This window comes from Acanthochromis polyacanthus, chromosome 6 (assembly GCF_021347895.1).
Source record: "Acanthochromis polyacanthus isolate Apoly-LR-REF ecotype Palm Island chromosome 6, KAUST_Apoly_ChrSc, whole genome shotgun sequence".
Taxonomy (NCBI): Eukaryota; Metazoa; Chordata; class Actinopteri; family Pomacentridae; genus Acanthochromis; species Acanthochromis polyacanthus.
In genome coordinates, this window is record NC_067118.1 from 6,165,054 (window position 1) to 6,190,660 (window position 25,607).

At 38.8% G+C, this 25,607-nt stretch overlaps 3 protein-coding genes and 1 long non-coding RNA gene across 5 annotated transcripts in view; 1 reads left to right on the forward strand and 3 right to left on the reverse strand.

Annotated features, from left to right (window-relative positions):
• Nucleotides 1-4,261: 4,261 nt before the first annotated feature.
• Nucleotides 4,262-10,827, reverse strand: LOC110946797 (dead end protein 1-like). The gene is made up of 5 exons (XM_051949936.1): nt 10,389-10,827; nt 8,049-8,154; nt 6,746-7,071; nt 5,382-5,514; nt 4,262-4,761 (listed from the first exon to the last, which is right to left on the reverse strand). Exons 1-5 carry the CDS (start codon nt 10,404-10,406, stop codon nt 4,430-4,432), a joined length of 915 nt encoding a protein of 304 aa, XP_051805896.1. The 5' UTR covers nt 10,407-10,827; the 3' UTR covers nt 4,262-4,429.
• A 141-nt stretch (nt 10,828-10,968) lies between these two features.
• Nucleotides 10,969-19,634, forward strand: LOC127534544 (uncharacterized). The gene is made up of 3 exons (XR_007942699.1): nt 10,969-11,256; nt 18,719-18,812; nt 19,536-19,634. It is a non-coding gene; the product is annotated as an uncharacterized LOC127534544 (long non-coding RNA).
• cav4b (caveolin 4b) lies at nt 13,832-21,322 on the reverse strand. The gene is made up of 4 exons (XM_022209459.2): nt 20,079-21,322; nt 19,495-19,748; nt 17,296-17,483; nt 13,832-14,339 (listed from the first exon to the last, which is right to left on the reverse strand). Exons 2-4 carry the CDS (start codon nt 19,711-19,713, stop codon nt 14,156-14,158), a joined length of 591 nt encoding a protein of 196 aa, XP_022065151.2. The 5' UTR covers nt 19,714-19,748; nt 20,079-21,322; the 3' UTR covers nt 13,832-14,155.
• A 105-nt stretch (nt 21,323-21,427) lies between these two features.
• arhgap4b (Rho GTPase activating protein 4b) overlaps nt 21,428-25,607 on the reverse strand; it is a 50,966-nt gene continuing 46,786 nt past the window's right edge. For both annotated transcript variants that reach the window (XM_051949931.1, XM_022209465.2), the window contains one exon: nt 21,428-24,355. In XM_051949931.1, coding sequence (XP_051805891.1) covers nt 24,146-24,355 — 210 coding nt within the window. In that variant the 3' untranslated portion in view covers nt 21,428-24,145. The remainder of the gene's footprint in view (nt 24,356-25,607) is intronic.

Sequence of the window (25,607 nt, forward strand, 5' to 3'; positions counted from 1 at the left end):
AAAAAAGATCAAGACTAGGAAAGCCACAGGTCCTGATGGAATCAGCTCCAGACTCCTCAGAGACTGTGCAGACCAACTCTGTCAGGTGCTGCTCCACATCTTTAACCTGAGCCTGAGTCTGGAGAGGGTTCCCGTGTTGTGGAAGACTTCCTGCCTGGTTCCTGTCTCAAAGACCAGGAACCCCAGGGAGCCAAACCACTTCAGACTTGTGGCTCTCACTTTTCATCTGATGAAGACAATGGAGAGGATCATCCTCAGGAACCTCCGTCCCCTGGTGAGCCCACATCTGGACCCACTGCAGTTCGCTTACCAACCGAACATTGGAGTGGATGATGCAGTCGTCTACCTGCTGCACAGATCGCTGACTCACCTGGAGGACACCGGCAGTACTGTGAGGGTCATGTTCTTTGACTTCTCCAGTGCTTTCAACACAATCCAGCCTTCTCTGCTCAGGGTGAAGCTTGAGGGAGCAGGAGTAGACAGTCACCTGGCTGCTTGGATCATCGACTACCTCACCAACAGACCACAGTACGTGAGGCTTCAGGGATGTGTGTCTGATGTAGTGGTCAGCAGCATGGGGGCCCCACAGGGGACAGTGCTCTCTCCCTTTCTCTTCATCCTGTACACATCGGACTTCCACTACAACGCTGTCACCTCCAGAAGTTCTCTGATGATACAGCCATTGTTGGGGGTGTGTCTGATGGGGACGAGCTGGAGTACAGGACGGTCATCTCTGACTTTGTCGACTGGTGTGAGCGAAACCATCTGCAGCTCAACACCAGCAAGATGAAAGAGATGACCATCGACTACCGCAGGAGGAGGACACCTCAGCCTGCACCAGTGAACATCCAGGGTTTGGATATTGAGATAGTGACTCATACAAATACCTGGGTGTTCACCTCAACAACAAACTGGACTGGACACACAATACAGAGGTCCTGTACAAGAAGGGCCAAAGTCGTCTCCACCTGCTGAGGAGACTGAGGTCCTTTGGAGTGTGCAGGACTCTGCTCCGGACATTCTATGACTCTGTGGTAGCGTCTGCTGTTTTCTATGCAGTGGTCTGCTGGGGAGCACTGAAAGGGACAGAAAGAGACTGAACAGACTGGTGAGGAGGGTCGGTTCTGTCCTGGACTGTTCCCTGGACTCCATAGAGGAGGTGGGTGAGAGGAGGATGTTGGCAAAGCTCACATCCATCGGGGACAATACCTCTCACCCACTGCATGACACTGTGGGGTCTCTAAGCAGCTTCTTCAGCAGCAGACTGAGACATCCACCCTGAAGAAGGAGCTATCACAGGTCCTCCATCCCATCTGCTGTCAGACTGAACAACATCAGCATCACTGGCTGATGCTAACATAAACACATCAGCACATTTCCTTGCACTGCTGTCATTTTCTGCACTTTTACATTTTGTTCCACAAGTCACTTTTTGCTGATGTCATTTATTTATCGAGTAATAATACCTTTTGTTATTATAATTATTATATTTACTGTATATTGATGCTGTAACACGGCAAATTTCCCCTGACATGGGGAGTAATAAAGGATTATCTTATCTCTTCTGCTGAAATAAACCACAGGGACAAAACAAAGGTTAAGGTTCATATTAAAATCATAATAATGAACAAAACAAACTAGACATGGTGTTAACAGATGATTTCACACTAGTATATGTGTTTTGTTTTTTTTAGCCAGGCTGCACGTAAAATGCTTTTCATGCAAACAACAGCTCCTGACTAATTAAAAATAAACATCAGCAGTATGTGGTCTGAAATCAGCTCATCCATGTCATGTGTGAAGTATTCCACAAGGTGTCAGCGTTGGATCGTGTCCACTTCAGCTGCAGCTTCATGGCCTGGAGAATATCATTAAAAACAGATCAGTCTGATCAGAAATGTGCTCAGTTCATGCCGCTTTACACCAGGTCAAGTAATCATATAGACATTAAACATTCTGACATTCTGCCTGGTGTAAAGACAAGCAGATTAAGACAGAGCTTGAGGCTTATTTTTGTCATTGTGACTTCTGGCAATCATCAGCAGTTTGAATCTGGCTATAAATTAATGTATGATTGAATTTATATCCGATTTATGAGAGTAAAATAACACCTGAACTAGCACATAATGATTATTTCACAGTTTAAGTGAAAAGTAATGACTGAACACAACAGAAATATTAAAAATACTTCCAGTGTCGTTGCACTGTTTAATCTTCTTTCATGGACTTCAGCTGACTGAGGATTTGAAATGAAACTAACAGATGCTCCAAACCAGGAAAGGCTCTGAAAAGCTTTCCACGATCCAAAATGTTCCTAAAACCTGCCTGTAAAGCTAAAGGTGTAGCAGATGAATGAGTGATGGTGCACCTGTGCAGTGTTTATGCACATTCAGAGCCCATGTGTGGATAGGGGTTTTAAAATAAAGGTGCCTTGGACAAATGTAAGTTTAGAGGAATGAAAGGAGCAGAATTTGACAAAAAGTGAACCGTGTTAACTTTTTATCAGAAACAACAATCCAACGCAAACCCTTAAAATCCACAAACTGAATGGATTTTTAGTTTCGTTTCTCCCTGAAATGTCAGACAATGTAGGAAACATTTCATTTTATAAGAGCTGTTGTGGAAGTTTAGCGAAGTCGAGAGAGGATGAGGAGGCAGACGGAGAGACTCACTGGAGATGACTTAGGTTGTGAGTAAAGTTTACTGATATCAGAAGAAGTGACACCAACAGAGCAGCAGTACATCCAGCATCACTTCTGAGGATTCTCTCTGATCTTTGGGTATATGTTGTAGATGGGAGAAGGTCAGAGTTACAGCCATGGCCATAAGTTTGGACACAGCATGACTTACTATGTCTGTTTTGATGTCTATTACAGAACATAACAGCACCAGTTTAATTAGTCAACAAATCAACAAGGGATATAATATTATCAATAAATTCCAACAACTGGAACAACTTTGTTCCCAAAACATAATATTAGAAGAAAATAACAAAAAAATGCAGCACTTTCACAACCGAATTTGGTAATAACAAAATGACACCAAACTCTTTTGATGTTTTTTTAAATATGAAACTTAATATAGTTCTCAGGAGTTGTGTACTGTATTGTAAGTGACAATTTTGTGGTATTTTCTAAGATTCACAAGCGTCATGGTACTTGTGTCCAAACTTATGGCCATGGCTGTAGATTACAGACCAACATGGAGACAACTTGTCTGCTGAGTCACATCAGAATAAACAATATGTAACCTGGACCAGAGCAGAGTCCTGGCAGATCTTCCTCCTACAGCGTCTGCCATAAACTCCACCGATGCATTCTTTCTTTGTAAGAATGAACCAAACAGTTGCCGTCTCTCTGATGGGTTTGTTCTGATTCTTCAGCCTAATGAAATCTTGCGTCACTGATGGCAACTCTCTGCAGACTTCACATTGTAAGCTGACCTCAACAAAGTCCAAATACTTCATTTCACATGAACTCCAGACCTGTTATGTGCTCGTTGTAGATGGAATAATGAGGGAATAAACACCTGGCCATGGAACAGCTGAGCAGACGATTGTCTAATTACTTTTGGTCCATTAAAATCTGTTGTAATTCCTCCACCATTCACCTGATTTGGATGCAAGTACCCTCAGATTAAAGCTAGAAGTCTGCACTTTAAACACAGCTATCGTTTCATACTAAATCCATTGTGGTGGTGTGCAGAGTGGAAATGAAAATTGTGTCCATGTCTAGATATTTATGCACCTGGCTGTACATCATTTAACTTGACATAAAAATGGGAGTTCTTCTGAAATCTCCTGCATGTCCTTCTGGGAGAACCTCACTGGTTGTGCTCTCAGTATGAAGTAGGGAAACATGATGGAGCATAACAGAGGAACATTACATGATACTTTAGTTCATTAAGCATGCTGGGCAGCCTCCAAACACGCTAAAATCATAACACATGATCAGCAGTCAGGCAACATTAAGAATGTTAATCAGAGTTTTCACGTTTCTCTTGTGTTTTGCAACTATTCCAGTAACTATACCTAAATTTGGACCATGTTTCATGTGCCCTAATCATCACTGCCTTTATTTCACAATAAGAGAATGCTTTGGATGGATGCTTTGGTCTGATCTCAGCATGTTAGCCTGGTTCAGTTTAGTCCCGTTTGAAGAACAGGACTCTGGGATCAGGTGCATGTTTCTCCTCAGGCAGCACTAAGTTGTCGTCTTTATAAAGAGTTATTATTCTTCACCAAACAGCTCCACAGAGTAAATCTGTTCAAATCTCATTTATTTAAAATGAGTAACCAACACAGCGAACTACAGTAAAAGCATGCAGAAACTACTGTAAATAAAACATCAAATTAGTTTGTTTTTAAATATAACATTGCTGACAGCACAAACATACTTAACATGTGCTGCAGCAGCAGCAGAACCACTGCTCAGGAGGTGAGCTGCTGGTTGTAAACCCTCCTGAGGACCTGCTGGGCCACCGGGGATCCTGCAAACACCGGATGGCCCTGGTAGCAGAAGGAGGGCTGAAGCTGCTGTGGGACAGGGGGTCCTCCCACTGCTCTGCAGAAACCCGGGGAGATGGAAGGGGGGACCGCCAGGCGAGGAGGCAGGCTTGGGTGCCGACAGGCGTAGCGTGGAGGCTTCAGGGGCAGCGGGAGGCTCTTTGGAGGTTTCTGAAGAGGTTGTGGCTCGTTGGGGTTGTGCTTCTCTGTGGACTGCCACTTGATTGAGACGGTCAAAGCAAAGTGCTTCTTAAAAGCTGGAGACAGAAAAAAACAGTAGGATTTCAGCTGAGAGTAATTTAAGTAGTTTAGAGTATTTTTAAAAACTCCTTTGCCTTTGACAGTGCACAGGAGAAACAGTTCAACATGACGAAGCTGTTCATCCTCAGAGTTCTGAACTACGAAGTCAGTCCAACATATCCAGACTTTTTTTGTGGAAATCGGCTCAACAAAAACTAAAAGCTCAGTCAGAGTTAACCGCTATCATGAAGGTGATTTTCAACTTTTTTAATTAACTCAGACTTTCTGCTTCAAACTCTAACGTGTCATGTGACTCCTCTTCTGCTCAAAATGAACCGATGCTGTTCAGCTGCTTCAGTCCACAGCTTGTTTTAATGGAGAACTATGAGGAAAATTAAATGTATGACAAAAAAAATGCTGCTACTGGAGATAATGTAAGGCAGGAATGCTGGTAGAGAACCACCTTGATGATACTGAAAACTCTGACTTTGGGCTTCATGTTCATCCCTCTGGTGGTCAGAAGTCCACTTACAAAAAACAGCAGCTCTGAAACCCACAGATCTTTGTTTTCTACCATGACTGCATCCTGGCACACACTTGGGACAACGTTTACTCTTTTTAACAGCAGCTCTCCTACCTTCCACCACCACCTTCTTGGCCATGGAGGCAGAGTGGTGGGAGGAGAAGGTGACGATGGCGGACACCCCGTTTATTCCAGGTCCGGTCTTCAGGGACACTTTCTCCACCCCCTCTGCAAATACACGCAGCACCTGGCAGCAAACATCAGGTAGACAGGAGGTTAGAACAGACACCATCACAGTCATTCTCAGTGCTGAAGGCCTCAGAGATGAGAGCCAATCAGAACTCTTACTCCTGACATGCTCTGTCTGTTTACTGGGTGTCCTCTCACCTTTACTGTTACGTTACCTGGGTTAAATGTGGGGGTTTTGGCCATTTAACTATATGTTTTACAATTTCTGCTATAAAATGCTGCTTTTAGGGGCATCAGCAGCTCAACACTGACTGACGCTTGGCAGAAGACGGTGCAGGCTGATGTCAGCGTGTTCTGCAGATCCTAATGGAAGCTGTTTTATTTCTGCTGTTTACATGAGTGTCATGGGGACTGTTTTCCATTTGTTTTAGCAAAACAAATCCGTCTTTTTTAGCAATATTAAGTGTCAGTGAGGACTTCTGTGGGTATCTATCCCCCCATTGGCATCAGTGGTTACTAGAACTGTAGCTTAGATTTCTGATAAATTATCACCTGATACAATGACATAATAGGTAACCAGCGGTAAAAACTGTACGATTAATGGTATAAAAGGCTAACTAGCTGACTTTATGTCAAACTAGTAAAACATTATGCTTTAATAAACTGCTGCAGCTCTAGCTAGCCATTTTAAATTCTTGTCTTAGTGTACACTGAGCATGCTGATTAATGATGTGACATTTTTTATGTCAGGAATGTAAATGTGATTGGTAATAATTCTATGATAAAGACATTATTGTAGCTGCTGATTGTATATAAAGATGGATGAACCCTGTGTGATGTTAGCCACGATTTCCTGAGTTTTGAAGCTCTGGGTGACACCAACGTGGAGCAAAGCATCTGGAAGAGTCTTTCATCCGTCACTCCAAGCAGCCAGGCTCTGAATTATGCACAACTTCAATCCTTAATAGAAGTTAAACGGTTTTCATGAGCAGGCAAATTAGCTATCATGACCGAAATGCCAGGCTGCAAATGCATACTGAGGTGGGATTGTGTTTATTTCTGCTGTTAAGCTGGAAATTTTAAGCCTGGGTTTATGCCTCAAGTGGACATCCAAGAGTTTTTAGCGCCTTCATTTTTCATGGACACATGGAAAGAAACCGAGGAAATCTAATCAACAGCAAGTAACCCACTGCCCAGATATATGGAGATTCATTCATAGATAGTAGATGGTCTTTGTCGGTTCTCTGTGACACTGAATGAATTCAAAACCTGCCCCAGATCAGTGGTACCTGCAAGAGGTCTTGTTGCCTGGTGGCATCCGGCAGATCTCCAATACAAAGCTGTCTCTTTTCGATGCTTCGGCGTACGCTGAGGCGGAAGCCGGGCTCCAGCATGTGGCCGTTCAGCAGGCGGATGGCGTCGGTAGCTACGGCTGACGTCCCGTATTTGGCGTAGGCGAAGCCGCGGTTCTGACCGCTGAAGTTCATCATCAGCCGGAACTCCCAGAGCGGCCCCACAGAGCTGAACAGGGGGATGAGCAGGTCCTCGTAGGCGTCCCGAGGGATCTCGCTGATGTAGACCTCACAGCGGGTTCCTGGAGCGGGGCCGTCCCACACTGAACACAGAACGGAGGTAAGCCAGTCTTTTATTCATTAATAGCACATGGCTGCTGGAAAATAGCTGCAGATAATTCATGAACAAAAACAATGGCTTATGCTTAGCATGGGTGAAAATTCTCTGTTAGTATTTTTCACAGATAATGCCACGCCACAGTGAGAAATTCACCAGTGATGTGGATGCACATTGGGTTGAGCAGCAAATACAAGCAAAAAACCCTGAAAATGTCCCTACAAGCTGGGGATGAAAGTTCTGTAGGTTTAAGAGTAAAGACGTCTCATTTATACTCACCTTAGTAATTAAACACTTAAGCCCTAAACCCTTTTAGAGGTTTACTTCCCCAACACAACACTTCCATCCTTTATCTTTACTTGCAGTTCAGCCCTTCATACCCACAACCACGTTTTTGAATTTTTGTTTGACTGACAGATTTTCTTTGGCTATCCAAAGTAGTTTAAATCAATTCACTGGACTTTAAGAAAGTTCCTTGAAGACGTTTCACCTTCTTCAGTTCTGGGTTCTGGTGGTGGTTGGCGTTGGTGTTCACCAGAACTGAAGAAGGTGAAATGTCTTCAAGGAACTTTCTTAAAGTCCAGTGGATTGATTTAAACTACCCTGACCTGGATGAATGAGAACCTACACAGACATCTTCTTTGGCTGAAAATGACATAAGTGGCAAAAAAACATTAAGTTGGGGAGGTTGATGATGACTTCATTCATGAATTGAACAGTTATAGATACAAGTAAACACAGCGTGTAATTTCTAAAGTGTAAGTCTTAAGAGCTCCAGGTCTATGGTTTCTATCGTTTATCATTAAGCTGAATGCATCTTTAGTTTTCATCCTTGTGGCTTCACTTTCATGCATCACTCATCACTTTACCAGTCACTGCTGAACTAACTCCTACATGTTTGCATCGTTTATTTTCTGCTTTCACTGGAAGGCGTTGGAGACGGGCCGCTGCAGCCTCCCTCACCTTCAGGAGGACCTCCATACTTCCTCTGGCCGTTCACTTGAACCACCTTCGTGTTGGTCGTTTCCAGCCAGGCTTCCAGGGCTCGCACCCGCTCAGTGTTCAGCACCTGAGGCAGAAACAAAGCGAAGGAACAGCCTGTAAGAGGAGGCACCTTTCCAACCTCAGCATCTACACGCTTCCATCTAACCTGAGAGACGAATGTTCTGTAAGTGGATTGGAAATGTTGCGCTTTTTCAGCAGGCTGAATGGTCTTAAGTGTCATCATGCTGATAGCCATTAGCTTTAAATGAACACGGATGAGTTGATGACGATTCAACGTTCAGCTAGAACTACAGAATGCCACAATTTATTTCTCTTTTCACACAACACATTTCCAGTTGGCGTACAGTGGTGGAAAAAGGTTTTCGGACACCCTCAAAATTTTACACAATCTCAAATATTATCATGAAATATTTGTAGAAAAATCTTTTCTTGTGTTTCCAAAGGTGTGGCTGCATTAGACTGACACTAACCAACTCATTTTGTTTGTTTGTTTACAAGAAAAAACTAACAAAACTAAAACTTCTTCTATGTCAGTTTTCAACATTATTGGTATCAAAGTCAACAAATTACAGAATGAGTTCAAAACTGAACAAAAAATAAACCATCCTGCTGTTAGCAGCAGCAGAGCTCTAATCCTGGATGGATGTTCTCCATGAGCCTTTCACTCTGTAGAGTGAATCATCTGCTCCATTCTTCTGGAATTACTGCTTTTAATTCTTCTAAATTCTTTGCTTTACTCATTGAAGCAGACCTTCTGATTTTTAACGGGGCTCATGTCTGGATTGAGCCGGCCTCTCTCAGAACTGGATACTGGATGAGTTCAAGGAGCCTCAAAGTTTCTGATCTATTTTTATTGAACCAGTCAATTTCAAGTTTTTAATGTTTTTTTTAAAGAATGTGTTTAGTATTTTGGCTGTGACTGTACTAAAAGAAAATACACTTGAAGACCTAAGAGTGATTCTTAATGTAATATTTCACAAATGCATGGAGTGTCCCAAATCTTTTTTCCAGCTCTGTACATCAGTTCAGTTCATTGTAGAGTCTACTGATCCCTGTGAGGCGTTTAGGGAACAACAAGAAACTACAGTTTGTAGAATGTCAGACATTTATGAACACTGATAAATTGTGCTGTGTGTATTTGACTTGTTTTGGTGAAATGCAGCTTCAGAGAACTCTCCCCACTTCTCTGTCAGCCATTTAATTTCTAATAAAACAGCCGAGCTGTCAGCAGAGAAGCCTGAATCCTCAAAGTTAGCATCACAAGTGTCATGATATTTGCTGTTTGTGTTGCTGAAAAACAAAACACAAAGACAATCACAAAAAATGGAAACTCGACAAAAAATACCAAGAAAATGTACCAAGAATAAAAGATTTTAGAGTCTTGTATCAAACTAAACCAGTTAGAACTCTTTAAAGGCATTACACAACTGTTTTCATGAAAAAAAACTTCTAAATATGTAACTTCAATACACAGATGAGTTTATAGGAGTTAAATCAACGACTGGATTAAAACTTTAAATTAAATATTATGATTTGGAACGAGAGATTTTTGAATAAATTCGAAACTAGTGCAAGAAAACCTCCAAAAAACTGTCTGGACCCTGTTGGGAAGCATAAATCTACAAAGTTAACAACTTAAGAGTCAAAACATTTGATGCTGCTGAAAAACAAAAACCGCTGTCAAACATGGAAGCTCGACATTAACGCCAACAACATGTACCAAGAAGAGCTCAGATTCAGGAGGACTACGGAACTCATTCTGTCAAATGGAGCAGAATGTGTGCCCACTTCAACGGAATTACTTCAAAGTTGTGACTTTAAATTAAATATTATGATTTGGAACGAGAGAACACCGATTAAACTTGAAACTAAGACAAAAAAACGGCATTGGGTTCAGTCTGTTTGACTTGTTGAGCTGTGAAGCTACAAAGTAACCACCAGAGCCGTGAAGGAACCGTTTCTGCTGCAGATAAACAGAACGTCAAGTGGACCACGGCAGGAACACGGTGGAGCAACACACAGGAGCTTCGTGGAAATAAAAACACATTTGAAACGACAACGTGGTGAAGTTTGGGAAATGTTTGGAGGCGTTTTACTTCACTCCAGTGAACGGAGGACAAGCAGCGGCATGTTTTCATCAGAGAAACGAGCTGCAGGTGGGACCCCACACACACACACACACTGCAGCCTCAGCAACAACCAACTAATTAACAAACTAAACTCTGTCCTCGAACTTCACTTCGCGTTTTTACCACCGAAACCCCTCAACAAACGGTCCAGGGTCTCACACACACTCACCTGCTCGGTCTCCATCATCCTCTGGGCTTCTTCTCCGTCCTCACAGTAGTTACGCCCCTCCGCGGCCCGCCGGTGTGGTGTTGTAGTATTTTCCGACTCCCCGGGTAAATCTGACTACCCCGTCACGTGAACGCGCGCGACTTACGTTTCACTCTGTGGCCACTTGACTGTTGGACGTTTACTGTTTTTGCTGTTGTTTTCGGGTTAAATGTGATTAAGTACCGAAATGCAGACATGTTTTCCTGTTAAATATGATTAGGTGATATGTTTCTCCTCTTCTCATCCGTATGTCCACCACCGGTGTCTGAAGCTGAAAGCAGGAGAATCTCTCTGATGCCATTCAGACACCGATGGAGGACAAACGGATGAGAAGAGGAGGAGAAACCTGTAACCTAATCATATTTACATGAAAACATGTGCAAAGTTCGGTACTTAATCACATTTAAGCCGAAAACCAGAAGAAAACAACTACAAAAAACAGTAAACGTTCAACAGAAACGCCGTCAAGTGGCCACAGAGTGAAACGGAAGTCGCGCGCGTTCACGTGAATGGGGGGGGGGGGTGTCAGATTTTTCGGGGGAGTCGGAAAATACTACAACACCTGTCCGCTCTGAGAAGTTGGAACCCCGCCAGCTGCAGCGCAGAGTCCGGTGTGTTTCCACACAGCCAGGCCTCCGTGAAGCAGAGGGCAGATGAGGATGACAGGTCTCCGTTTTTTCCCAACCGTAGTTGAAGTTCGTCCATTTTATTGTTCAGAGAGCGCACGTTGGAGAGAAAACGTTGGAGTACGATGTCCGCGTCGGCGAAGGCGCACAAGCGCCCGGCTCGTTTTCCTCTCCTGCGGCGTTTCCGCATAGTGTTGGCAAAGGTAAGTGCACTTTTGACCAGAATGTCCCATAAATCCACAGATGATCCCATGAATGTGGGAATTAGATCCGATGGGGTTGTACCCCTGATGTTCAGGAGTTCATCTCTGGTGAGAGACCTCCTGTTAGCATGGCAAAAAATAAAACTATTGAACAAAATAAGACAAAACGGAGCACACCAAAGCAGCGTGGCGGCCGTCCGTGGCGCCATCTTGGTTCATAATAATAATAACTTTAATAATAATAATAATGATAACTTTATTTATAAAGCACCATTTATACAAGAATGCACCTCACAGTGCTTCACAATCATAAAATACAAATGTTAAAATCAACTAAAACATCGCTATCATAGTGAATAAATATAAAAGGAGGAAATGCAATAATAAAAACAACAAACAACAATGCAATAAACAGTTTAAAAAGAAAAAGTATTTAAGAACAAATAAAACAATATAAAATAATAAAAGACTTAACTATAAGCTTTAACAAATAAAAAGGTTTTAAGCCTGGTCTTAAACAGAGTGAGGTTATCGGCCTCTCCAACTGAAGGTGAGAGCTGGTTCCACAAGAAAGGAGCCTGCAGCTGAAGGCTCTGCCTCCCATTCTATTTTTTAAAATTCTAGGAACCGCCAATAAGCCACAATGCTGGGAACGAAGTGTTCTGCAGGGATGGTATGGGGTTATCAGGTCATTAAGCGCTTTGTATGTGAGAAGAAGAATTTTGAATTCAACTCTGGATTTTACAGGGAGCCAATGAAGAGAAGCCAATATGGGAGAAAAATGATCTCTTCTGCTAGTTCTTGTCAGTACACGTGCTGCAGCATTTTGGATTAGCTGGACGCTTTTCAAGCAGTTACTGGGACATTCTGAAAATAAAGAGTTACAATAATCCAGTCTAGAAGTGATAAATGCATGGACAAGCTTCTCAGCATCTCACTGAGCCAACATGTTCCTAATTTTAGCAATATTACGTAGATGAAAAAAGGCAGTCTTGGTGACATGTTTAATATGTGAATTAAAGGATAAATCCTGATCAAAAATAAGATTCCTCACAGTGGTACTTGAGGCCAGAGTAATGCCGTCTAAGGTAACTATGTGGTCGGATAATCTATTTCTAAGGTGTTTAGGACCGAATATAATAATTTCAGTTTTGTTTGGATTGAGGAGTAAATAATTAGAAGTTATCCAAGCATTAATGTCATTAAGACATGCTTGGAGTTTGAGTACGTGATTGGTTCTGTCTGGCTTCATAGATAAATAGATCTGAGTGTCATCTGCATAGCAATGAAAATTAATGTCGTGCCTCCTAATGACGTTGCCTAAAGGAAGCACGTATAAAGTAAAGAGTAACGGTCCTAACACAGAGCCCTGTGGAACTCCATGATTGACTGTGGTATACGTTGAAGAGGAATCATTAACATGGACAAATTGTTGTCAGTTTGATAAATATGACCTAAAGCAGCCAAGGGCATGTTCCAGTCTCTGTAATAGGATCTGATGATCAATAGTGTCAAATGCAGCGCTGAGATCTAACAGGACAAGCATAGAAACAAGTCCTTTGTCAGAAGTCATGTGAAGGTCATTAGTGACTCTCATCAAGGCTGTTTCTGTACTATGATGAATTTTAAATCCAGACTGAAATTCCTCATACCGGCCATAGGAATGTAAATGTTCACCTAACTGACTCGCGATAACCTTTTCAAGGATTTTAGATATAAACGGGAGGCTGGATATTGGTCTATAGTTGGCTAAGTCGCCAGGATCCAGTGTAGGCTTTCTAAGGAGGGGGTTAATAACGGCCACCTTAAAAGCCTGTGGCACGTAACCTGTTGCTAAGGATAAGTTGATCAGCTCCAGCGTGAATGGGCCAATGATCGGAAAAACGTCCTTATACAGTCTCGTTGGGATGGGATCTAACAAACATGTCGAAGGTTTAGCTGAGGCGACTAATGAAGTCAGCTCAGAGAGATTTATAGGAGAGAAACAGTAATAATAATCATAATAAGAAGAATAAGAAGAATGAAAAATTTGGCATTGGGAAATAAAAGATCCTTGAAATAAATGAATTAGTCCTTTAAAAATAATCCCCTTTAAAAAAATCTGCATATTTAATTTCTAAAATTGCTAATTAATATTTATTTTTGTATTTATCTATTTATTTTCTCTGTTTATTTATTTATTTATTTATTTAGTTATATTAGAATTTATTTCATTGCCAAATTTGTTCATTTATTTGGAATATTTATTTTATTTGATAGGAATATGTAGTTATTTATTTATTCATTCATTCATTATTTTTGCATTAAAGAATTATAGCCCACAGATCACAGCCAAACTGTTCATTTTTTATCAGTTGAAATAACTCAAACGGACCAATTCAACTTGTTTAATTCAGATTCTTTTGGCTATAAAGTGAGCAGCATCTACACTGTGACTAAACATTGGAACAAAAATGTAAAAAAAATACTCAGAAAATGTATTTTGGACTGCTTAACAAAAATTTCAGCGTGAACTTTTCACTGACTCATTTGAAAGAATCCTTTTACATTTGGTCAAGCAAAACAAAAACATGTCTACAGTTTAGATTAGTTTTATTAATACAGCTGGGTACAGTTTTCTTACAAATACATCTAAAATCAACAGGATATTAATATACTAATAATTACTATCATTACATCTATCACAGTGTCATTATATTTATATGATTACAGTCAATAATAGTATAGAAATAAAAAATACAAACTGGCTTTAATGTAGAAATCATATCAAATAGGAGAACATGAGCAGGTTGCAGAACTACGCCACTTAAAAAAAGAAAAACTTTTAAAAAATGACATGCAATTTTTCTACAAAATCCTCTTTTTCTGTCTTTTCCATTCGCTCAGATTAATCTGTCATTCATACGGCGTCTTTGTCTTTGGCTTGACTCCAGTCCTTGTTGGACAGAGAAACGGCGATTTGACTGCAGCAGAGAGCGAGAGACGAACAGAACGGAGAGACGAAGACGTTCAAAGAACACAAACACAACGAGCGGAGGCAGGGGAGGAAGGTGTAGCTCAGCTGTAGGCAGGGAACCAGAACCCTGCAGGAACCACACACAGAGGGAGCGTTTCAATTACATGTCCTTATTTTCTGGAAGATTATGTGAAGAAATAAAGACGAGAAGGTGTAAATCACTGTGAAGCCAACTGAGGTCATGACAGGAGAAAAAAATGTCCTAAAAGCATGAAAACAAGTAGAAAAACATGCCCTAAAAACATAAACATTAGTAAATAATATGTCCTACAAAATATGAAAGTAAGTAGAAAAACATGTCCTAAAAACATAAACATTAATAAATAATATGTCCTACAAAATATGAAAGTAAATAGAAAAACATGTCCTAAAAACATAAACATTAGTAAAAAAAAATCCTAAAAATATAAACATTAGTAAAAATTTTGTCCTGAAAATATGAAAGTAAGTAGAAAAATGTGAGCGAAAAAGATAAACATGAGTGGAAAAACATATTTATATTTTTAGGACTTAAGTTAAAAAAAAAAAGCCCAAAAAACAATTTTTAAAAGTAAAAAAAAAAACAGTTTTAAAAATAGAAAAAAATAGAAAATATATCCTATCAGTTAAAAATATAAAAAATAAGTACAAAAATATGTTAACATGTTTAGGACATATTTTTCTATGTGTTTTACATTTTTAGGACATATTTTTCTATGTGTGTTTTACATTTTTAGGACATATTTTTCTACGTGGGTTTTACATTTTTGGGACATATTTTTCTACGTGGGTTTTACATTTTTAGGACATATTTTTCTACGTGGGTTTTACATTTTTAGGACATTTTTCTACGTGTGTTTTACATTTTTGGGACATATTTTTCTATGTGAGTTTTACATTTTTAGGACATATTTTTCTACGTGGGTTTTACATTTTTAGGACATATTTTTCTACGTGGGTTTTACATTTTTAGAACATATTTTTCTACGTGTGTTTTACATTTTTAGGACATATTTTTCTACGTGGGTTTTACATTTTTAGGACATATTTTTCTACGTGGGTTTTACATTTTTAGAACATATTTTTCTACGTGTGTTTTACATTTTTAGGACATATTTTTCTACGTGGGTTTTACATTTTTAGGACATATTTTTCTACGTGTGTTTTACATTTTTGGGACATATTTTTCTATGTGTGTTTTACATTTTTAGAACATATTTTTCTACGTGAGTTTTACATTTTTAGGACATATTTTTCTACGTGGGTTTTACATTTTTAGGACATATTTTTCTACGTGGGTTTTACATTTTTAGGACATATTTTTTGATTTGTGTTTATATTTTTAGGACACAAGTAATAAAAATATGTACTAAAAATACAAAAGTAAATACAAAAATATGAGCTAGAGATATAAACATAAGTAGAAAAATATTTCCCAAAATATGTCCTAAAAATCTAAACATAAGAAGAAAAATATGAGCCAAAAAATAGAAAAATAAATAGAAAAATATGTCCTAAAAATATAAAGATAAGTAGAATAATATTTCCTAGAATATATCCTAAGACTATAAAGATAAGTAGAAAAATATGTTCTAAAAACAATTTTTAAAAACAACAAATATGTCCTAAAAATATTAAAATAAGTAGAAAAAATGTTCTAAAAATATAAACATAAGTAGAAAAATAGGACAGAAAAATATGAACACAGGGAGAAACTATGTCCTAAAAACATAAATGTAAGAAGAAAATATTTCCTAAAAAATAAGTGTTTTTCCTAAAATTATATAAAAATAAAAATATTTCCTAACAATATAAACATAAGTAGAAAATATGAGTTAAAAATGTAAAAATAAGCTGAAAAATATTTACAGACAGATGTACAAGAGAATCAATGTTTTTGACATCATTTTTCATCAAAAAAGTAAAAGAAAGTTTTTCCCCGATTGTTAAAATGCTACTTTAAACAAAAAAACTCAAGAGTCAGTCATAATGAGGCACTTTTTAAAGATACTAGTATAATAAACACTTTTTTTAATGAGAGGCTCCATTAGATATTCCATCCATTAGGTTTTCCTGGTTCATTCTTTGAAAACAAATTGTGCTTATTTCTGCTTTCACTACACCGATAATTAGAGAAATAAAGATTTGGAGTCATTTTAAGAGACATTATTTAGATTAAAGCTGCTGTTTTCTAGTCTGAGTGAATCCTAAAATAAATTACAGGAACGACTCCTGATGAGGAAATGGCCCCCATGAAGGAATCACAGGATAATTATCATTAACAGAATGGAAAAGCATAAAAAAGACATTAGTTGCACAAAATTAGACAGATCTGATCAGATTTCCCTGTGAATTAGGGGATAATTTTCCCTTTTTTAAACTGAGAGCTACACCACATTCTATTAAAGATGTGGTTTAGAATTTAAGGTGGTTTGTTGTAGGAAATGGAATATAGTGTCTATAATTATGGTTTTATTCAGGTAGAACCATGTAAATACTGGACTTATTGTGTTTAAAGTGCCTTCAAATGAGTTTCTATCCACCTAGACAGCTGTATTTCTACTGTATAGATCACTGCTATGTCACTAAATCCTACATATCACACTTTTATTTAAAGAAAGCTGCCTAGCAACAGGATTTATTTTAACTTAAGTAAGTTTTTAGTGAAAAACATCCAAAACAATGCAGAGTCCAGCTTCTTAAATGCAAACATTCCCATAAAATCTTTTCTGCCCTTAACTTTTTTGAGTTCTGAATCTTTTCCTCTATTACCTGACATTTATTGACAAAAAGATGAATCAAGTAAAACTCTAACCTGATTATAAACTAGTGAAAATGATCACAGAGTGCAGCCCTACTCCGAGACTAGACACATGTCCAACTGGTAAAGATGGCCGTGATTGTGTATTTTAATGTTGACAAGCCAAAAACGGTGGAAAAGCTCAGGTTTAGAGGAACTGTGCTGCCAGAAAACACCAGGATTTTCCGTGTTTTTCTGCTGAAAGAGTGTTCATGTGACTTCGGCGTGTTTTTCATGGGCGTACCAGACGTGTATGCAGGCGAGGACGGCGATGAAAACTCCACACAGGAAAGCGAAGGGAACGGCAAACAGCAGCGAGAGGCAGCGATACGTCCAGATACGAGTGCTCTCAAAGCCAGTGACGCTGTAGATCCACACCTGGTCGATACTGTGAGGCGTGGAGGGTTCTGCAAGAACGTCGCTGACCTCCACCTGCAGACAACAAAACAAGAGTTCAGTTTATTTACAAACAAACAAACTAACAGATTACATCTCCTACTACTAAAGTCTGCATCACTCCTATGGTGTTTCCTGGCAGCTCCATGCAAGCTGAGAACCCCCAAAAGAATTAAGACCAATCCTCATCCGATTATCTTCAAATTGGACACTACACTGTACTGGGCCCTCTACAATATAAATGCCAAGTTTGTAATCAATTGGAAGTACAGTTGTTGAGAAAACTGTCGAACAGACACAAAAACACACAGGGATTCCTTTGTTATATTTGGATTTTTGTCCACCATTCTCTTATGATTTCTTTGCATTTTTCTTGACAAACAGCTGATTCTGGATTGTGGTCACTGTCACCACTGTGACTATTTCTGCTGTAGTGCACCAGATAAAAGGATAAAGAAAGTATGATGCAGCTGCTATTAGCATGTGATTAGCATTAGCTTGCTAGAATGGTAGCTCAAACATCTCAGATAACTCAACTTGTTTGCACTTTGTCATTTCAAAAGTGAATATAAATCACATTGTGTGCACTATTTGGAGGTCTGATTACAGCCTCAAAGAACCATATAGAGGTAAATCTACAAATACATGCAAACAAATATGAATCCAAAAATAATGGATTTATTTTGGTTTGTTTGGCAAATTTGACATTAGAATCAATGCTCACAGAGATTCCTTATATATTGATAAATGTTTGCACAACGTAACTGATTGATCGACTTCTACCTTGTTTAACTGCAGGAAATTTAACTAATACTAAATATTATAATGGAACTATTGAAACTATGTACACATAGAGTGACTGTCTTCATCGAGTTATAAACAGAAATATAGCTGCACCTTATCAGCACAGAAAGGCTAAAGAACATGATTTTCTTTTACAAACAGACAGAAACAAGTGAAATGCAAATCAAAGAAGACCTAATATAGAGCCTTGAGGCACACCCAAGGAAACAGGATTGGGGAAAAAAAAGTAAAAATTGAAAAAAGTCTCTGATAAGAAAATTAAACCCTTGGACTGGACTGGTAACCTCCCAGGTAGACTTTTCTCTAGTTCTAAAAAAAATGTTCTGAGAAACTTTTGCAAAGTTTGAGAGATGTTTTCTTTTTAGTTCTCAGAACCTTCTTCCTAAAGGCAGATAAAGTTTTTTGAAATCTAACCTGAAACATTTTCAAATGATGCACTGAAAACATCTTTCCTTTTGTTGTTTTAGGACCAGCTGATGATGTTTTAAAGAGTTTTATTCTGAAACTTAACTGGAACGTTCTTAATTGCAACATTCCCAAAGCATCCTCAGAACATCTCAGGTAAAATGTTCCACCTTTCTTGATATTTTAAACTACAGAAAATTTTTATAAAAACACATTCTGTCTTCTGAGGCCTTGATAACATCTGGAGAACATTGTTTGAATGTTGTTTTGAGAACGTTCTTCTTTAGTTATCATGGAACATAATCTGACAACATCCTCCAAACATCCTCTGAATGTTAAAATGTTCTGTCTTAGTTCACTTTTAACTTCACAGGAACATTATTAGAAAAGATAAATATCCTTAAAACGTTCTTTAAACATTTATAATGTTTTTTTAATGTTATTAGAACTTTAATGTTTACCAACGTTGTGGAAACGTTTCCTGCTGGTCTTTGGAGAGATGCCAGAATCCCATGACGAAGCTAACCAGCTAATTTTTAAATAAAATCTATTTCTTTTCAACACTTTATTGATCCCACAAGGGGAAATATTCCAGCTTGGTAGGAATCTGGGCTTCTAAAGTCTAAATTACTGAGCCAGCACTAGACCAACCAATGAATAGATGAATGTTTTTAGGAGTTTTATTCTGAAACTTAACTGGAATTTGTCTAGGATGTTGTTGTAGGAGAAAGAAAGGACACATTGTAAGAAGACAACTTTGTCTTGGATGTTTTAGACCTAATCTTTAGCTATCAACTACTACTGGTAAAGTCTAAAGAGGTATAAAGGTGAAGAGGACCTTTAGGTGCTGGTTGATGTTGTTGGGGTCCCTGCTGACAGGTGAGGTGGATTCAGGCGTTGGAGGAGCGACCGGAGGCGTCGGAGGTTTGGGAGCCGGAGTTGAAGCTTTGGATGCAAACTCTGGAGGAGGAGGAGGAGTGTTGACCTGCTCTCCATCGTCGTCGTCGCTGTCGTCGATGTTACACTCCACCAGACAGTCGTCGCTCACCATCATCATGCTGCCAGTCAAACCGCTACCGGCCTGTTGACCCACTGACACACAAACACATCCAGCATGTGAAGTGTAACGGCGAGCTCGGCCTCGGAGCTACCACCTGTTCTTTAGCCGCCCAAAATAAGAAACCATTCCAAAATCTGTAAATAGCAGCTGGTAATTTTAAGACGACATTTTAAAAATGAAACAGCGTCGTCGTACTCAATCCGTCTAGTGAGGACACTTCTGGTGAATGTCTGAGGTTTGCTCAAAAGACTTTCAGTTAAATTACAGACATATTTGGACAACAGGTGTAAAATCTGTAGCTCCCAAGCTAGTTCTGGTCACAGCAGATGCACCACAGCAGCAGCATGAATTTCAGACCTTACCTTCCTTCTATCTTAATCCTGTATCAGTGGCAGAGAGGAGGCAGAGGAGTGATAGTCTAAAATATCAATGAGGCTTCAGAACAACAGAGCGTTGATCCTTCATGTAGAGACACCTTCAGCTGACGGCGACTTAGAGACAGAGGTGTTAATGTGGTTCACTGCCTCTGATTCCTGGTGTGAGTTGGTTGGCTGTCAGAAGAAGAAGTTATTTTAGGAGGAGGAGTGGAGGAGTCTGAAATATCACATTACAGCGTCACAGTGCTGTCTGAACTCAAGATAAGAGAAGATAAAATAAGAGTTCTTTGCCACAAAAACAATCACCTATTTTGGTTCTTTCATAAATTTATTAAAGGTCTTCTGGAAATATGACTAAATCTGCAGCAGTCAAAACTGTTCCTATGGTGATGCTAATATTTGGTTAAACGTTCCTTTGACCATTTTCTCCTCAGTTTGGTTCTTTGGTTTCCATCTACAAGCTTCTGGTTTATCTTTGATCCCCCTGGTGCAATTCAACTTGTTTCTTCAGATTCTTCATGGGTCTAAGTCAGGACTTTGTTGAGACGAGTCTAAAACCTTCATTCTAGCCCAATTAAAACATTTCTTTACTAGTAACTGAGCCATTTCCAACCAATTTTGAGTCATTTTGGACAGGTCTTAAGTACTTTCTGAGTAAATTTTGAAAGATTTGGTCATTTTAGACAAATTTGGAGTAATTTTTAACCAATTTTTAGTCATTTTAGACACTTTTTTGCCTTTTTGAATATTTTTTTTTTGTCATTTCAGACAAATATAAAACCATGTTTAACCAATTTTAAGAAATTTAGAAACACCTTTTAGTCATTTTGGACCAATTTTTTGTCATTTTGGGCAATTTTAAGCTTTTTAACAATGTCTGTCTTCAGGTTCTTAATGGATTTAAGTCAGGACTTTGGGGAGAACAATCTAGAACCTTCATTCCAGCCTGACAGAACCATTTTTTTTTAACCACATCTGATGTGTGTTTGGGCTCATTGTCTTGTTGAAACATCCAACTGTGTCCAAGATCAACCTTCTGCTGATGGTTTTAGGTTTTCCTGAAGAATGTGGAGGTGATCCTCCATCTTCATTGTTCCATTTACTTTGTGTAAAGCTCCAGTTCCACAGAGCATGATACTGCCACCACCATGCTTGACAGTAGGTTTGCTGTTCTTGGGGTTGAAAAAAAATACCTGAAAGTCCTAAACCAGTCCTAAAAAGTTCTAAAACCAGGACCAAAGTCAAACCTAAACCAGTCCAAGAAATGTTCAGAACCAGTCAGAATACATGCATGAAAACAGTTAAATATGTAGTTTAAACACACAGACAGCTGCTTAATCATTCATCACTTTGTCATCTTTATTATATTCATATTTTTAACCACATATACAGTTGGACACAATAAATTTAGTGACATCATCAAACAGTGATCCAGAACAACAGGGTGTTTTAATCATAGAAGCAGAATTGATGATTATAATTAGAATTTAACAAAAAAAAAACTGAATCTACTTCTATGTCTCCGATACTAAAACACAACGGAGGGGAGATGCTGCATGTAAGAACATTTCAAATGCTTTCCGAGCCAAAGTAATCGGCACAGCTCACTGTGGAAAATCCTGAATCGCGTCTGAACGGGACCTGTGGGTGGGGCTCGGAGGCCGAAGCATCGTGGATGAATGAGACAAAAGAGTTCCAATCGATCGTGGCTCCGAAACGTTGCCGGTGAATTCACAGTTTAGACCAGAGGACGGACTCCATCCGACTTGGGGGCCGTATTTTTGGCTCTTGAGACTTGGGCACAGTTTCCAGTTGAAGAGCGAGTCAACTGAAGACCTGAGTGAGAATCTCTAAACTTGTTCCTTCCGAAGCCAAACCTGAGTTAGCCCGTCTTTAACTCTGCAGAAGCCCTGAGATCCGGCCTGCTCGCCAGGCCTTGTATCACATATGAAGGGGAATGTGTGTTTTCCATCAGTGTGTGTGTGTTTGTGTGTTTTCTAACGCTGCATGCTGCTACGCAAAAAATACTTTTACTTTTACTCCAGATTAACATGTACAGACGCCCAAAGTGTCCAGTAAATACATAAATAATGGAAAAATAAATGAATAAATTGTGTAAAATATATAAATGATGCTATAATTTGCTAGATATCTAAGCACAAATAATTATTATGAAATGTTATTTTTATTGTGACTTTATTTCAAAAAGGAAAATGAATGCTTTTAGTGTGATTTGTTGTTCTGTCTTGTGCAAAAACTACCAAGCTGAATTTAATTACACTTGTCTTAGAAGTGGATTGTGGCCAAAAGAAGAATCCATTTCATTTAGGAGCGCATGAAAAACACTTTTCTCAATTACAAGACAGAGCGTTGACCTTGGTGAAGAAAGGGGCACTCCATGTACAGTTTTCTAATTCAAAATGGTGTATTTCTAGCTTTATTATGTAATAATACCACTTTTAGTAACAGCAGCATTGTCATTATTTCTCTTACTTTCAGCCAATCACACTCCACCTGCTGTTAGTCCCAACGACTGCAACCAGAATTAGCCGATTAGCTGCTATTAGCTAATTAAAAAAAACAACAACGTCAAAGTAACTCTAAATCTGCTGATGCTTGAAAATAACAGAGAAAACACAGAAACTAGCATCTTCTGGTGTTAATTTCAGGAGCTACACTGGAAAATACTGGAGGAAATAATATACACAATGTAAAAACAGCAGCATAGTGTGCTAGTCGAGGTCGTGAGCGTCGTGTTTTGCAATCAGCATCAGTGAAAATAAGAAGTCCAGGCAGTCTTTGTATGTGTTGCTCAGTTCAAGGAGAGCTCGTTAATGCTAATAACACTGAACTGCATTTTGCTGTTCAAAATAATTTAATTTAATAAAAAATTATTAACTAACTAAGCTCACATACTAGCTTAGCTCATTAGCCTAGCTCGTTAGCCTAGTTCAGTAGCCTGCTGGCTATGCTGCATTGCAGCTATGTCAAGAAAAGTGTGTTTTGTGCTGATTTACAGCAATTATTCAATAAAAAGGACCACGAAACACTGAGGAAATACAATGGCTTGATAATTGATTGAAATATTTTCAAAAAACAGTTTAGCCAAGGGCAATATTCAAATTACAAGAGTAGCAATTTTTGGATTACAGGTAAAACGTGGCACAAAATGCCACTGTGCACAGCAGAAATCATCACTTTGGTATTTGTTTCAGTGGAAAAAATGATCGTTACCACTACAGTAGTTTTTTCAGTGTCTGTCAGATTGTTTTTTTGTGGCATTTTTCCTAGAAAATAACAATTTAAAACAATTATGAGCTTTTGGAAATAGATTTAAAGTAAAATAAAATGTCTGTAGTTAAATTAAAGTTACATTTAATGCTATTTTGGTGCAGAATGATGAAATTAGATGCCATAATGAGGGTTTGAAAAACTCAGAATTAGATATTTTACACAATTTATCCCCATCATTACTCGTGATATTTTTAATACTGAACACTTTGGGCTCCGTAAACATCGTCCTGGATCACTTTTATTCCTTTATTTTTATATTAAATGTGGAGTTTAAAAGTATCAGGTCTTTAAAAAGTGAAATTAAAGTGAAGAGTAACAGATGTGAAGGCACTCCTAGACACAGGCCCCAGATCAGTTTCCTTTTCAAAATAAAACCTCCACAATTGTGAGTTGCTGATCTCAGACCTGCCACTAGGGGGCAGCGTAAGTCTTTCGTTGTTGTTGTTGTTGTTGTTGTACAGTAAGTACCATGGCAACCACTTTTTAAAGGTCAGTCTGGTGATATCACTGGTGAAGTCACATCCCTGATTCTCCAAATAAAATAAAATGAAAAACTGTAAAAGCCTGGAGAACAAAAACAAAATTAAAAAAACTGCGCAGAACATTAAAAAAAGACCAAACCCAGCTGGAGAACAGACACACTGGACGTACAGGAACACGGCACCGAGACTAGTGGCACTATGAGATGGCAGAGACGCAATTATTATTATCATACAAGTGTCAGAAAAATAAATCTTCACCGTGGGCAGCATCAGGTTTCAGTCCACCGGTCTGAATAACGCTCGGCCCCTCAGACCGAAGCCAACTTTTTTGGCAGCGGGGGCGGCTTGAGGGATGGAGGAGGATGAGGAGGAGGAAGATGGAGGAGGAACGGCGGCGGCGGCGGCGGCGAGGCTGGACGCCTGGACCGGAGGCTGGCGAGACAGAAGCTCCTTAAACACCGAGTTCATCTGACGGCTGATCATGTCCTGAGAGACCAAGGAGAAAGTTTAGTTTGTGGAGAAACAGACACTGTAAAGTCTGATTTCAGTTTCATTCAGGATGTTTGTGGTCGTTTTTTATCCCATTACAGTTTAACCCTGGGAAAAGTTACACAGAGGTCGCTGAAGACACAAAAATAACACAAAAAGTGTCATCTATTAATACTATTTTTCACTTTTAATGAGTTTTTTCTCTTAGTTTACATCAAACATGATCATAATTAAAAACAACAACACTGATTTTGGTTCATTATTATTTTTACGCAAACTCACACTCAGGACCTTAAAGACAAAAATGTCAAACAATGCCAAAAAATGTGAGCTATTAATATTATTTTTCACTTTTAATGACCCATTTCTCTTAAACTACACCAGTCCAGATCGTAATGACCAAATATTCTTTTATTTTCAGGACTTTAACCATTTAAATGTCGGTGTGTTTGCATGATGACCAACTGTTTTTGTGTAGAGAAAACTGAAAAAAATATTTTCATGAAGTAGATACTATGCTTCATCTTAATGACCCACTTCTTTTCATTTACATCATAATTAAAAACAACAGCACTGATTTTGATACATTATTACTTTTTGTGGAGGCTCATACTCAGGACCTTAACCCTCAAGCCACCAAGCTATTTTAGCCACTAAAATGACCGACTGGGGTCATTTATGACACAGGAATATGTCTACTTTAGTGCCTATTTTTGTGCTTTCTTACCTATTCCACTCCACTGCATTTTAAGATGGATATTCTAAAATAACCTTCTGTAATTACTCATGGATTTTAATCATTTTTGACTCAGAGCTAAAGTAAAACCACATGAACAATAAGACGCACCGTAAGAACGCAACAACATTTACTTAGACACGCTTTCTCTGCCACTTCTTTTAAAACTATTCCTTTTGTTTCCTCAATAGTAAATCAAAAGTACATAAAAACAAAATCTACACAAACATCTTGTCTGTACATGTGCAATGCAACATGCAGAGAAGTATTTAGATTAGGGGCGGCTGTGGCTCAAAAACAGACGTTCAGTTGTGTTTTACTGGAGCTTTTAGGGTTGTCATGTCCTGGATAGTCTGGAGAATCTGTGCAGAAATATTAATTTATGATAAAATATTCTCCTGTCCTGGAGTCATTAGGGCACCTAATATGTCCCAAAACTACAAAAAAAAAAAAAAAATTTCCCCACAAAATTCCATCTATTTCAACACAGAATATCAATATTAATACATATCT

Coding starts and splice junctions, on each gene's coding strand:
- LOC110946797 (XM_051949936.1), bottom strand. Junction 7,072..8,048: donor GTATGGAGGTCCTCCTGAAG/GTGAGGGAGGCT, acceptor TTCTGTGTTCAG/TGTGGGACGGCCCCGCTCCA. Junction 5,515..6,745: donor GGCAACAAGACCTCTTGCAG/GTACCACTGATC, acceptor GTTTGCTGCCAG/GTGCTGCGTGTATTTGCAGA.
- cav4b (XM_022209459.2), bottom strand. CDS start 19,713: ATGATGATGGTGAGCGACGACTGTCTGGTGGAGTGTAACATCGACGAC. Junction 17,484..19,494: donor ACATCAACCAGCACCTAAAG/GTCCTCTTCACC, acceptor TGTTGTCTGCAG/GTGGAGGTCAGCGACGTTCT. Junction 14,340..17,295: donor CTCGCCTGCATACACGTCTG/GTACGCCCATGA, acceptor TGGTTCCTGCAG/GGTTCTGGTTCCCTGCCTAC.